At 37.4% G+C, this 13,526-nt stretch overlaps 1 protein-coding gene across 3 annotated transcripts in view; it reads right to left on the bottom strand.

Moving 5' to 3' along the window:
• Positions 1-13,526, bottom strand: part of JAZF1 (JAZF zinc finger 1) — a 187,541-nt gene that overhangs the window by 73,557 nt on the left and 100,458 nt on the right. For all 3 annotated transcript variants that reach the window (XM_021538191.4, XM_085568524.1, XM_085568518.1), the window contains one exon: positions 10,900-10,972. In XM_021538191.4, the coding sequence (XP_021393866.1) occupies positions 10,900-10,972 (73 nt within the window). The remainder of the gene's footprint in view (positions 1-10,899; positions 10,973-13,526) is intronic.

The raw sequence follows: 13,526 nt of genomic DNA on the forward strand, positions 1-13,526 counted from the left end.
AATGTCATTTTTCACTGTATTTAGCAGATTATGAGAATTACATTTATCAAGAGGTATTTTCCTAATTATTTTAAATGGTAACACACTTGATTTTCTTTTTATTAAAGAGCTGCTACATAGTGCTGGGTGCAAATTCAGGGCATTTCTACAGTCTCAACATTGGTAACACATAGTATTTCTGTAGTTGGTCAGATCCCAAAGATCACATTAGAAGCATAAGCTGAAAGTTTTTGTGCTGGAAATATTCAAACCAGGCTTTTATACCCATGCTCCATGGTAAACAGTCAGCATCAGCCCTGGTAATCCTCTACATGGAGGACAGAAACTGTTCAGCTACCTCTTGCCAACAGCACTGCCCGACAAACCTAGTTTAAATCGCTTCACAACTTTTCCTAAATACTGACCTTTTAGAAATGGCATGTGAGCAAATGAAATAAGAAACAGTGGAGAGAGAAGCCACACATAAATGCTTCGACCCACCTTGAACAGTGATGTTTTATTATTTCACATGGAAGCTACTGCAGGGAAGGAAACCGCTTTCAACAAATACTTAAGTTTTGCTGAATTTACTTTACATTGTGTGTAGCATCAATGGAACTTACTACCACAAATTGTTGCCACCACCACAGAAGCTATGGGTGAGCTGGATGTTAAGAGGAATGGTCCTACTATCCACACTATAACATCAAGTAATAGATCCAGCCTATTCCCAGCTCAAAAATTCTTGGGAAAGGTTCGTTCAAGGCACATGGCCAATCCCCAGCACTGATGGCGGCAGATATGAAATGTTACTTATATGCAACTTTGGAACAAGTCACCTTTTTTGAACTTCCATCCAGAATCCACAACCCACATCCCTCTCTGTTACAGTGTCTTGCTTATACATTACAAAAGCTACTCTAATTAGAAATTACTAGATATGAAACACTCATGCAAGGCAAACCCACAGCAATTCCTCAGTAAATCAAGGACAAATCAGCAGTGACTACTCTTGCAGCCCATCTACACCTGTAGATGGAATTACTGCTGTAATCATTTCCATCTCTGCCTGTATCCTCATATACCACTTGGGAAAATACTTGTGTCTGATTTAAAGAAACCAACAAAACTCCACAAACAAACCCCCAACACTGACAATGAAAGAAAACCTTTCTCAGTTCTCTGAAAAATTGGAACAAGAAATCTAGTGGCTGCAAAATTGTATTGCTTCGGGGAAACCAGGACTCAGAAAGTACTAAATCAGCCTGACTAATTGTACTGTAACTGAGCCAAATTAATTAAATAAAGCCTCCCTTTAATAGTGTTTGCTTGCTGAGCCAAGCAAGCCTTTTGAGTGCGTCAGGTCACCATAATCCAACATAAGTTACTTAAACAATGTGTAATGTGTAACATACACAACTATTGTTTAAGTCCCTTGAATTAGACTTTAGACTTTCAGAGGTCAAAGGTAGGCAACTGTCCACCCCTATTCACAAACACATTCAACAGCTGTACATCAGAAAAAAACCCATGTATTTGCACCAGTTTCAGGGTTTTACTTCTACTTTGTCATGCAAGTTCTTGCTTTTACAGCCTTGTAAATTGTCTTCCCTCTTTGAGTTCTGGACAAGACATTTTAGAAAAATCGTAAGCGCAATGGTTTTGCCTATTGTCTCTACACTGTCAGAAATTATTTTCTGATTACATGATAAAATACTATCTTGGCAAAATTAGGTAGATTAAACAAAAATCATGATGATGTGCCAGGGCTCCCTCCTCTCATCACTTTACAAGTTTACGAGAACAGCCCCAAAGGAAAGCCAAAAGTCAAAGGAACCTTTTCTTCTTTCCTCTGTTTTCATCAAATTAAAAGTTCCTTTACTATATAATACCCGCTTACAGTCAGGGCAGTTCTGCTTCACTAATTCCTTATCACAACATATATCCTCACTGCTCTCTTTCATGCTTATGCTTCATATCCACCAGTTGCTTTCAGATGGCTTCAGTTTTGACCTTCATTTTGTTCTAGCACAAAGCCTAGTCAGGATTCCAGTGCACAACGCAGGTTCCTTTCATCTCTCTACTGAAGGTGCTTGAAGACTACTATAACCTGTGTTATTCCAGTCACAGATCTAGGAGAACCACCATGTACAAGCATTTTACTGGTGGAGTCCAAAATTCCCTTGCTGGCCTGTTAAATGTACCCTTGGCCTCAATAAGAGAAGAAACCAACTCTGTCAAGCTTTCCACCTGGTCTCCATTTCTCGGGACGCTTGAGTATTGCGGAGGAAGTGGTGGGATAAGGAATGTATCTTTGCAGGATATAAAATTTTCTCTCTGGCTGAGAATCAAATTGAGAGGTCAACTCAACCGCAAATGTATTTAATAAAAATTAAGGCTGAGAGTAACACTTTGGAGTAGGTTTCACGTAGCGGAAGATGACATCAATGTTCTTTCCTCATGAGCCAAGTTCTCTAAGCACTAAGAATATTCTCTCATCTGTACTTAATCTCTAGTCTAGGCTACAGGCTGTCCTAAAGCATGACTTGGACAGCCTTGGCATGTAACCTCCAAATTGTGGCCCTACTTTTCAATGTCTACGACAATGTATAAACCTTGTGCTGTGACTCTGTTTGCTATGTGGCCTTTATGTTTCTAGGTCCCATCTCTCACTGAGTACTAGCAAGACTTTGCAAATGACATGCAAACAATGTGGAAGTGTTATATGCAAAAATTAGAATGAAGGAGAAGAGAGGAAAACATCAACCGTCTTTAGATACCTTAGGAATTATAGGTATGGTTTGTTGCATTTTAATAAATTAGTGGGATATTCACTACTGGAATGAATCTGAGAATACACAATGTGCTTACATAACCAAAGCTAACACAGGAAAGAAAAGTAATTCAATAATTTGTATTTTGAACTACCAAATTTATTTGAAAATCTAATATTAAGGCTTTCTGTAGATCAATCCTATGAGTGCTTTTTTGCAACAAATCTAAGTAGGCAGCTTTACAATGAAATATTTGTTACTTTTTAAAAATCAATGAAATTAGATAAAGAAGCCCAACTACTTTTGTACACAAGGTCAGTGATAAGCAAGTTTTAGGTTTATAAAAAATCAGGCCGCAGTCAATGAAGATTACCAGAAGCTGGTCTGGGCTGCCTTGGGATTCCAAGGATGGCAAATTTACCAATCTGCAAGTCATCACATGTAGCTAAGATTGCCATGATAAGCTTTTAGCAAAACACAGGACACAACGAACCCTTCCTAAGAAGTTATCTACTCAGTCTGTAATTTTCTCATGTGCACGTAATCTTTTTTTGCTGTTGTTGATGGTGATTTAAAGAAAATAAACGTGCCAGGATAGGAGGTAAATTAGCTGTATATGTCAGCCATTTTTCTAAATGGAAGAAGAAGAGACAGGAAGAACAGCCTCTCCTTTCAGCCATTTCAACTCAGAGCGTACTAATGAAAAGAAAACTAATCACAAGTTGTAAAATTTTTGCTTATCCTTCACTTGTAAATCAAAGCATGATCGTTTCTCCAAGTTCTTATTTCTGCAGAGGATCTCACTGGGCACATTAATGTGTTTTCCAAATAGCTTTGCAAATATGTTAAGTAACTGCAGCATAAAGAATGAACACATGTTATTACCAGAGTCTAGTAAGAATTAGGCCCTTATAGTGGTACATCACAGAGAAATAGGTACTGAGAGCCTTATTAGCCCACACAGCTGACAGCAAAATATCTGAATGCAGTTTTTTGTGCAGCCAACACACAGTTGTTCTGAGAACATTACTACTGCTTAGGATCAAATTTAAACATCACAGAAATGAAATGCCCTCCTTTTTAAAGCAAGAGACAATAAAGTATTTTCTCCCTCCCTTTCGCTAAATACAGTGACTTGTGCAAGAGACCTATGTAGAAAGCTGGGAATTGAAACAGAACTGGCCAAGACAAAAAACAGTGCCAGGAAGATGTTTTTTTCATCAATTTTGGCATGCCACGTTGACAAAGGATGAGACAAGAATCCTGAAAATCTTAAGGACTTATACTGACAGCTCTAGTGTTTGGTAACAGAATTACACAGAGGTGTGCAGACATTCACTTGCAAGAAATGATGCTGACTTGGCAATGCTTCTTTCACTTGAAATTTATGGGGTGGAAAAGGAAAGGAAAAATCCCGAGTCTTGCACAGAAGAACACTATTAAGAAAGCAAATTCCCTCTCAATTAAAAAAAAAGTCAACCCCACAACTAAGACACATTCTTTCAGTGTCCTACATTTCAATTCACTACGTAATTTGATTTCAAGGCATGGCATTAAGGCTTTTCCTTAAAGTGCCAATCTGCTTTTTGATCTTTACTGCTGACATGAAATAGAAGAGCTGTACATCATATAAATCTTCATCTTTGCTTAGCTTGAAACTGGTAAAGAGAGAAAGAGAAAACAAAGTAATCTGCATAAATCCTTCCAAACCAAAAGGCATTCCCCTTACCCTAACTATCATTCATTTCTGCACATCTTGTTTGAATTATCATCTGAAGTTTGTCTTATTCCATCTCCAGAACAAGTCAAATAGCAGAGCATAAAGATATGGCTACATGAATAAAACCATATGATGCACTTGGTCACCGTTAACTTAAAAATAGGCTTACACAGAAAAATATTATCTGGCAATCGACATGTTACTTTGATCCTTTTCTTTCTGTATCCTGTCACATGCATTCAATTCAGCAGCTACTGGAAGCATTGGTGTGCACCTTCAACTTGATGAGAAGCAACAATTCAGAGGAATCACTGCACTTTTAGAAAGCTGGACTACTCAATTCAAATGAGACAGCATCATGTCATGCAAAGGAAAAGTTAAATTTTAAGACAAAGGGGAAGAACTTTGGTAGTAGGCACTTTAAAATGTAGCAAGTCTCAACAGGTGATACAGCAAGACTTCAACAGACTCACAGGCTTATATGCTCCCATCTACAATAGAATCCTGAAATGGAAAAGTCTCCCTTGTCTCTACCCTACTGTTTCTGTATCATGGCATGAGATTTAAAGACAGTGTATGCTATACCAAAAAAAGTTAGGATGGCTCTTAGTTACACCTTTTTAAAAAAAATGTTGCTTTTTATTAATTCAAAAATCAAATTAACTATTTTGAGATAAAAAAATCAATTCTAAGGGGTTTTATATATTTATTGGTAGCATGTCTCAACCTGTTATGCACCATCAATGATACAACTTCTAAGTGGAAATATAGTGCCTGAATTAATTAGAAAGACTTGAAGCTTGATCTACTGCTTATCACGTGAATGGTGCAGGGAATAGTTATTTTAGAGAAAGATGCACACTGTTTCAGAATTATTACACTTTCCATATGCCTTCTGCTGAAGTATTTATTTATTATGATGGCAAGCAAGGAGAAACAAACACACTTCTCTCCAGGCTCACGACTTTTGTTCCAAACTGTGCCCCAGCAGCCATTACAGTGATGGTACACAGGCATCAAAAGGTGAGGAGAAATGCCAGGAAGAGAAGCTACATCCTACCCCAAGATAATCAACAGCCTTAGGATTAAAACACTCTTAAGGGAATCAAAGGGGACAAAACTGAATCGTCTCCCACAAATTACTCAAAGTAACGCTTGTGCTCTTAGTAAAAAGGAAGCAACAAGATTTTTACTGCTGCTGAGAAAATGTTTCATAGAGGACTTTGATGGCATATGCAGCCATGGGCTATGACCTCCAAGAGGCTACAGTTTTTCACTGGCTTCTTGTGCACCTACTGCTCATAGAAAAATCTCTCACAGCTGAACCACAGGAAAAGTGCAATATGTTTCAGTATCACATGGTTTGGATGCTCTGCTAAGAAACTGATGCCTAAAGATTTTTAGCTTTTTCATATATTTGTCATTTTATAGATTTTTAATATATAGTTGTATAGTTTTTAACACTTTTTCAGCCTTTCTCACTCTTTAGAACAATAGCTAACCCTTTTTAACACATTCTTGAAATTCTGTTTAGTCTTATTCTTAAGAATAGAATTTCTAACATGGACATTTTGTTTTATACCAGCACCTGAGAGACATAACGAGATATAGGACAAGGAACTCCCTGGAGCAACTCCTTGGGCAGACCAAGGGTGGGTTGCTGGGGCAACTGGTCCCTTATTGGTTGTACCTGCTTCATATACAGATTTATTAACCTTATAAAAATCATAGAAATCTTCTTCCACGTGTGCATATTCCTGTATTTTGTGCACCTGAAAGCTTTAATTAAAGAATAACTATTATTCTTTATTTATTTATTTATTTATATATCAATACTACTTGAAAAAGTTTTTCTTCTGATTCCAGGTAACAAAACCTCATAGATGTAGTCAAAGTGCATTGCCTCAAATCCAAAACCATACTTCTTGTTACTGCACTAGTAACATAGTACATACTAAACATAACACTACCTAAAAATTTGCCACTTTTCAAGATAACTTTCAAATAATCATTAAATCCTATGGTGTTGGCTGTTTGTTTTACTCTTGGAAAAAAACAGGTAATAGCAGTAGAACCAGAAACAGTGAGCTGGACAAGACACAGGGAGAGTTTGCAGTGGCCAGAATTTTACATGCAATTTATTTCTTTCACAAATGTATATGCTCACAGAAATTATTGATTTTACTTCTCATGGTATTAAAAGAAGGAGGCAAAGTAAGAAAATTTTGCCTTGAGAAGTCAATGACAGATGAAATAAAAGGCTAGTGGGGGGAGATGAGATGCCTGAAGCCTATAGGAATTTACAATGGCAACAGTGAGGCAAATCTTGCTAGTTAAAAATAAAATCTGGAAAAAGGAGTGAAAACATTAGATTGGTTCAGAGATGTGAAAGGATAATATTGGGCTCTTTGTCTAAGAATGACATCCAATTTTGATCACAGGTTTAATTTGTGCTCCCAGTTGTGCATGAGAATAAATTTATACATATTCAACAGACTCCCCAGAGGCAACACCGAAAATGTTCTCACCAGTGTGCTCTAACTGCTTGCAGGATTGATGCTTAAAACATATTTTATTATATAACCCTTCTTCTATGACCTCAATTATGAATAGAAAAACACTATTAAAAAGAACCTGGGGTTAACATAATTAAAGTATTCTGCTAGATTTTAAAAGACTTTAAGATTACAACAGTCTTTCTTTTCAACAATTTCCTAATATAGCTGTTATGCAATTTGAAGTAGAAACAGTATATAATTATGACTGCTTAGTTCCAGTTGTAGGTGCATACTAGTTTTCTTTTTTCCTCATCTGAATGAAACTTTTTAAAACAAAGCAATTACTGTATTTAAGAAAAATGTATTTCATGGAGATTTTAATAAACACAGAATTAATTGTTCTTTTTATGGTATATGTTTCCAATAATACATGTTAGTGTGGCACTTCCCACCCTTCATAATCAAGGTGAAAGGAATTTATTCCAATAATTTACGCTTTTTTCCTATTTCTGATACTTACAATCAAAAAGTTGAAATACATCCATTAAAACTTAATTGCAAAGAATTTTTCATTCACTAAGTTGGGAATAAAGGCTTTTTTATTATAAACATTTTTTTAATATTACCTTTTCAGCCAAAGGAATTATTTGTACGCCTATGTTGCCTTCTCACTTGTGCTACTAATATCGGTATGGTTGTTTTGCTGTTTTTTAAAAAGCCCAAACATTCCCACAACAGCTGCTCTCCTCATTAACAGGTAACCAGCATTATCCACAGGAAAGAAACTTTCAAATATGAGAATACAGAGAAGTCTCTCTCCATTAATTAGACTACAGCCTTGGCTGTATGCTGCAATGCCAGGTAACAGAGCACCTTGAGAGCCACCACCTCTAAAGACCCAGTCTAGCGCAATCAGAAGCACAAACAATGCTATGTAGATTCCAATGAATATCAAGCAAAATTCATAGTCATGTTTATTAACTTAAAGCTATAAAACCTGCATTTATGTAGCAGTACAAGCAATATTAATCACTGTGGCTAACTACTGCATTTCAATGCAATACAAAATATAAAGGTGTCTTGACCCATCTACAAAGGAAATGCCTCTATAAAGTACTGGAGGATGTTGGCCCAAGAGCTCATTTGCAACTACTCCTGAGAGATCACAGCCAGTATTCCATTCTTGTAGTAGCACCATTGAACTCCTTGCAGACAAACCTCTCCTGTATTTATAGGACAGAAACAGATTAACTGCATCTGCTTTGGTTGTAGTGTGTCTTTTATTGATTCCAATTCTGACTTCTAAGAAACCAAAGCAGGGAATAGCCATCAATACTGGGGACTGCACTAAGGCTACACTAAACTTAGTCTGAGAAAGGGATTTGTGGCAATTCAGTGTCTGATGGAAGTGTTTGATGTAGCAGTAACAAACCATTATGACCCATAATTTATATTTTGTCCACCCATTTTAAAAGGAATGTTATCTGTCTACACGAGGATCACACACTATGGAAGCAGCATCTGTGTGTAGTTACTGAAAGCTGTAATGGCAGTAAATCTCCAGCGGAGAAAGGGTTGGAGCCTTACAGATTTAGACATCCACAATCTGAGGGCTGTCTCAGAACTTCAGAGCTCAAACAGTATTGCCAAAATAATATGCCTGAGAAAATAACTAGGGATAGAAGGGAAATGGAAACAAGAGTATGTTTCAAGTTGTAAACAGAGACTCCAGTACCCTTTCCTCTCTACTATCTGTTTTACTGATACTTTATCCTCCCAGCTATCAAGCCAGACAACCCAGATTTATGTTTTGTTTTAGCTCATAATAGCCACCACAGAACAGGGCAATGGGCAGAGCATAAAGCACACCCATTTAATCTTTCTACCACAACATATATTTAGTGTACATCTTATCGTACAATTTTGGCAGTCCTTGAGAATCAGCTGTCCCTATTTTCCCAGGCTCCACGAGAGCGTATGGCCCACACAGAACACACTGAATATACAGACTTGCAGAGGAAGATTGTTTAAAGGTCTGTAACTCACAGCAGGAACTGAGCTAAGTTCAGTTCCACTTGGAAGCCATAAAACCATGGGTTTAAAAAAAGTGCAGCAGTATCTGGTGTTTGATATCTAACAGTATGCAACATGTTTATGACATGTATTAGGCTACAAAATCTGAGTTCATAGCCTGGGACAACAAAGCAGAACTCAGCTCTGGCATATGTAGTGGGAAATAGAAAGGCATGTCTCGTACTGTAATGGATATTACTGCTCCCTCAAGAGCTTGAGTTGCATGGAGCAGGTGGTTCAATGAAAGATCCTAGCACTTTGGAAAAAATTAAAATACAACGAAAAGAGCAACTAAATACCAGCTGGTTCAAGCACAAGTCAATTCAGATTCAGTTTTACTACGCAAACAACACAGTTCAGTTCTCCAGAATTACTTTTCAGAAATGACAGGGTAAGAAGGTTTGAACAAATTATGTGGCAAATAAAACTGTCTCGGTCACACAGAACTCTGTTTAAAAGGTACCAAAATAATGAAATCTAGATGAGGTATGACTTTCAAATTTTAAAAGTAGTCTTATTCCAAACTAGATGATCAAGTCCCACTGTCTTAAAACAAGTCCCATGGTCAAGTATGTGGTCTCAAACAGCCTTTCCCTAATTAAAAAAAAAAAAAACCAAAACCTTTCCCCTCTCTCACATTAAGTAAAATAACCTCAGAAGCAAAAAGAGAAAACACCCAAGTATACGATGGAAAGAGGGAAACATACCAACACGCACAACAGCATACCAAGCCTACATATTGGAAAAAAAAGTTTTATACATTAAATGAGATCAGCAGATCTAAGTGTTAAAAAGGGTCATGGCTAATTTCAAAATATGCTTTAGGAGTCGGACTGTCTCCAGGAAGAACAAGAGTTACTTGCCAAGTAGGAAATCATGTCAATACTGCCTATTCTTAATCATAGTCTCATGTAGTGGAGAAAATGTAGTCATTTCACCAAGTGAACACCACTTCTTACTTCCGTACCTCGAGGTATTCTTCCCCCACACATCCACTGACACTTTTTTGCTACAGCAAACATTATAAAAAGTCAAACAGTGGATTCTGTGTTTTTAAAAGTTTGTTGGTTTTTGCTTTTGTCTCACTTTTCCCCATTTTTAAAACAAAGTAGAATTATAAAGAAAAATTTTGTGTGACCCATGAGAGTTTGAATCAACTCTGTCTATGCCAAACTGAATCTTGGATTAATTTTCCAGGCTTAGAGGGTTAAGAGCTTGTATCTCATCCTCTAGACAACAAAAATAAAAAAGCAAACTGGTCTTCTATGTTTAAATAGTAGTAATCCATGCTGGAATACCCTGGAGGTTTCAGTACCACCATCAGTCAATAACTGAAAAGCTGGGGCTCTGTTACTTAGAAAAGTACATTAGAATTTATTTAATTTCTTAATTTCTTTCAAGTTTTAGGTTATACAGGGCTGGTAAGCAAGATTTTAGAAGATATATATTGTGGTTGAAAAACCTCTGAAGTTCTGTAAAAAATTTGCTTATATATTGAATTATTATCAGAGCTTTTTTTCAATCATAAGTGAAATATTTCTCTACTCACTGGTGTGAAGTACAATAAAATAGAAAACTAAGACAAGAAAAATTATCTTGTTTGGCATGAAATTTAGCTAAAACATAAAAAACTAAAACCTCATTCCTAAATATTTGAGCAGTACAGCTGAAGGGCTGCATGTGCCCTATGCAAAAGTCATTAAAAATTTAGTTAAATTTTAATTCAACTGTTTTTCCAAAACAAGTGTTTTATCCCATGATGCAAAATGTAAGTGCATCTATAAGCATGCCATTTTGGTAGAATATATATTGTGCAAACCAAGATCAGTTATACCTGAAAAATAACCACACTTACCTGTTAATGTAACTTAGAGCAACATAGGTTGGCTGCTGAAGTTCTTGTTTTTCTAATACACGTGGGTCTGTATCTGGAATAAAGAAATACACAGAATTGAGCTTTATGCATTTACACTGAAATTAGGGGACTGAATGGTGAAAAGTAACCTAAGTGGACACAAGAGATACAAAATAGCTCAACCCAGTTTATCCACAGAGTACAGTTAGCACAGCTCCATCCCTTGCTCATCCATTCATAAACACAATATTGCATTACTTTACACAAGAATTTGAAACATCAACAGTGATGTAATTTCCAACTGTCACACAAGCTTTCACAATCCCTCTCATAAATACTAGTTTTCACTGCTTTCCATGATTAATAGTGTTAAATGGCTCAAGCTTGCTTCTTTTTTAATGTAGCTATTTCAACATTTTATGATGTTCCAAGAGTGATTAGATCTCTTCTGCTGGGTTCTTGAGACTTTTCTTCTGCATTTCTGAGTTTTGTTCTCTCCCTTCTCTACAGCTTATTTTCTGAAGCTCTGAATCAGAAAAGTCATACAAAAATGCTCTTGAAGCAAAATGCTTGCCGAGCAGAACACTGCCCACCAGAAGCCCCAAAGCAAACACATCCAAATTCCCTCAAGTGCTAACTTTCCCACTCAAATGAAAAAAGATGTTTTCAATCACCATTTCTATTGTCCTTTGCAGTTAAGTTGTGCTTTTATCTAACAAAGGAGTTTTGGTTTCAATTTTTGAAACCCAAGCCAAGGCAGTATATTCATAGTTTAGACAGTTTTCATATACCAAAACCCAGTTATATTGAAATTTCAAATACAACTTTGCCCTCCATAGTTGATAGGCACCTTTAAGAACTGAGCATAAATAGTCTTCAAAATTTCCCAATGGAAAGTGTGCATCCTGCTTGTGCAGATTACTGTAGTCATTAACAACACATTTTATGTATTACTTGAAAAGCAATTCTGTGTGCAACTTCTGTGTTTTAACTATCAAGAATAAAAACTGCCTTTACCAAATGGGTTCCCACAGCACTGCTGCTATTCATCTTTTATTTCACAGAACCATCTACGTTGTGTTTGGTGAGGCGGGGAATGTGTGGGGCACCCCAAGCAAATCCCATATTTTGGACTGTACTTGCTTCCTCCTACAGCTTTTAAGCATTGTTAATGTTTAAAAACTCATTATCTTGATAAGCTCATTAGTTTGACATGATCAGTCCCTTCTGGTGGTTTTTGTGGGGTTTAAAACATGATACAATTGTTATAAAATCTGTCTCTGCTGCTGTGCCTTGAAGAAGATTTTTAACTGAACTGAATGGGGACGGTGCTTGAGGGTTGGGTATTTGTCACACCACTGCTGAAGCAGATAATGTCCTTATTCAAGGAGAAGGGAATCTCCTGTCTGCCTCTCAAAGCTCAGACTGTTCCTAATCTTTCTCCTTACACTTGCTCCTGCACAGCTTAGGCTGCAGGATTTGTTAACGTGCCTTTAGCAATATATCCCTGAAGAGATAATTCCATGAAAGAGGGATAAAAGTACAAGTCCCAAGCCAACCAGCAAACCCAAGCCTGTAGTTCTCCAGGCACCAGCCAGATCTTTTCTTCTTAAGAAATTCTGCAGCAATTGCCAGCACACCACACTCCATATGAAGCTAACCAAAGACATCGGTGATCTCCCATGGTGTCTAATTCACTTCTCTGAGGAAGTTAGGCTCACACAGCATACACAGATCTTATTCTTGCCTTTGTTTCTATAAAACCCACCATCATTTAGCAGGCCAAGCAGGCAAGTACTGACATGGCCAGCCCTCTTGGATTTATACCTTGGTGATGCATGGCCTGCCATGGAACTGTCTTGATGCAGGGCATTAATCCCAGCCAGGAGAATCTCAGAACTGCTGTGATGCCTAGAGAGGCTACCTGGAACAGAGGCTGGGCAGAGTTTAAGGAATAAAGCAGGTATTTATTGAAAGGCCTTTAAAGAATACACCTTGGGCAGTACAAGAGTTTGGCCATGGCTATACCCAAGATGGACGACTGGTCACAAGTTTTCACACTTTTATAAGTTTTGGTCCATTTACATATTGGGGTTAATTGTCTAATTACAGCTTCAGGATATGAAGTCCCATCCTCCCAATTGACTCTCCTCAATTGCCTGTTGTTTCTAAATTTTGGGCCTGAAGCTGCAATGGTGTCCTTGGTTCTCAGGTTGGAAAAGGATAGTTTTGTCCAACTAAATTGTGACGAGAACTTGCTAACACTTCTTATGAAGTTCAGAGTCACACACTAAGACAGTACAGAATCTGAAAAATGTGAAAGCTAAAACTTAAGGTATCAGCTGCAACCCAAGTTCAGGCATCTGTGGTTAAATGACTATGTCTTTGCTAATCCAGTTCTTAAATGGGATTAACCTCCACCTATAAACAACAGTTTCTGTGACTGAAGGAGACAAAATTGCGTCTGGTTTACATCAGAATGCTGAACATTATCTGTGGGAGAGGACAAGGAAAGGCTCTAATGGAGAGTCCACCACCCTTCCCACAGCTTGCCAGCGGCTCCCCGTAACATCAGCTGAAGATGAAAATACAAGACAAAAACCAAAAGCCCCATAACCTTTGTAGGA

The sequence above is a fragment of the Lonchura striata genome, chromosome 2, assembly GCF_050655825.1.
Source record: "Lonchura striata isolate lonStrDom1 chromosome 2, ASM5065582v1, whole genome shotgun sequence".
Taxonomy (NCBI): domain Eukaryota; kingdom Metazoa; phylum Chordata; class Aves; order Passeriformes; family Estrildidae; genus Lonchura; species Lonchura striata.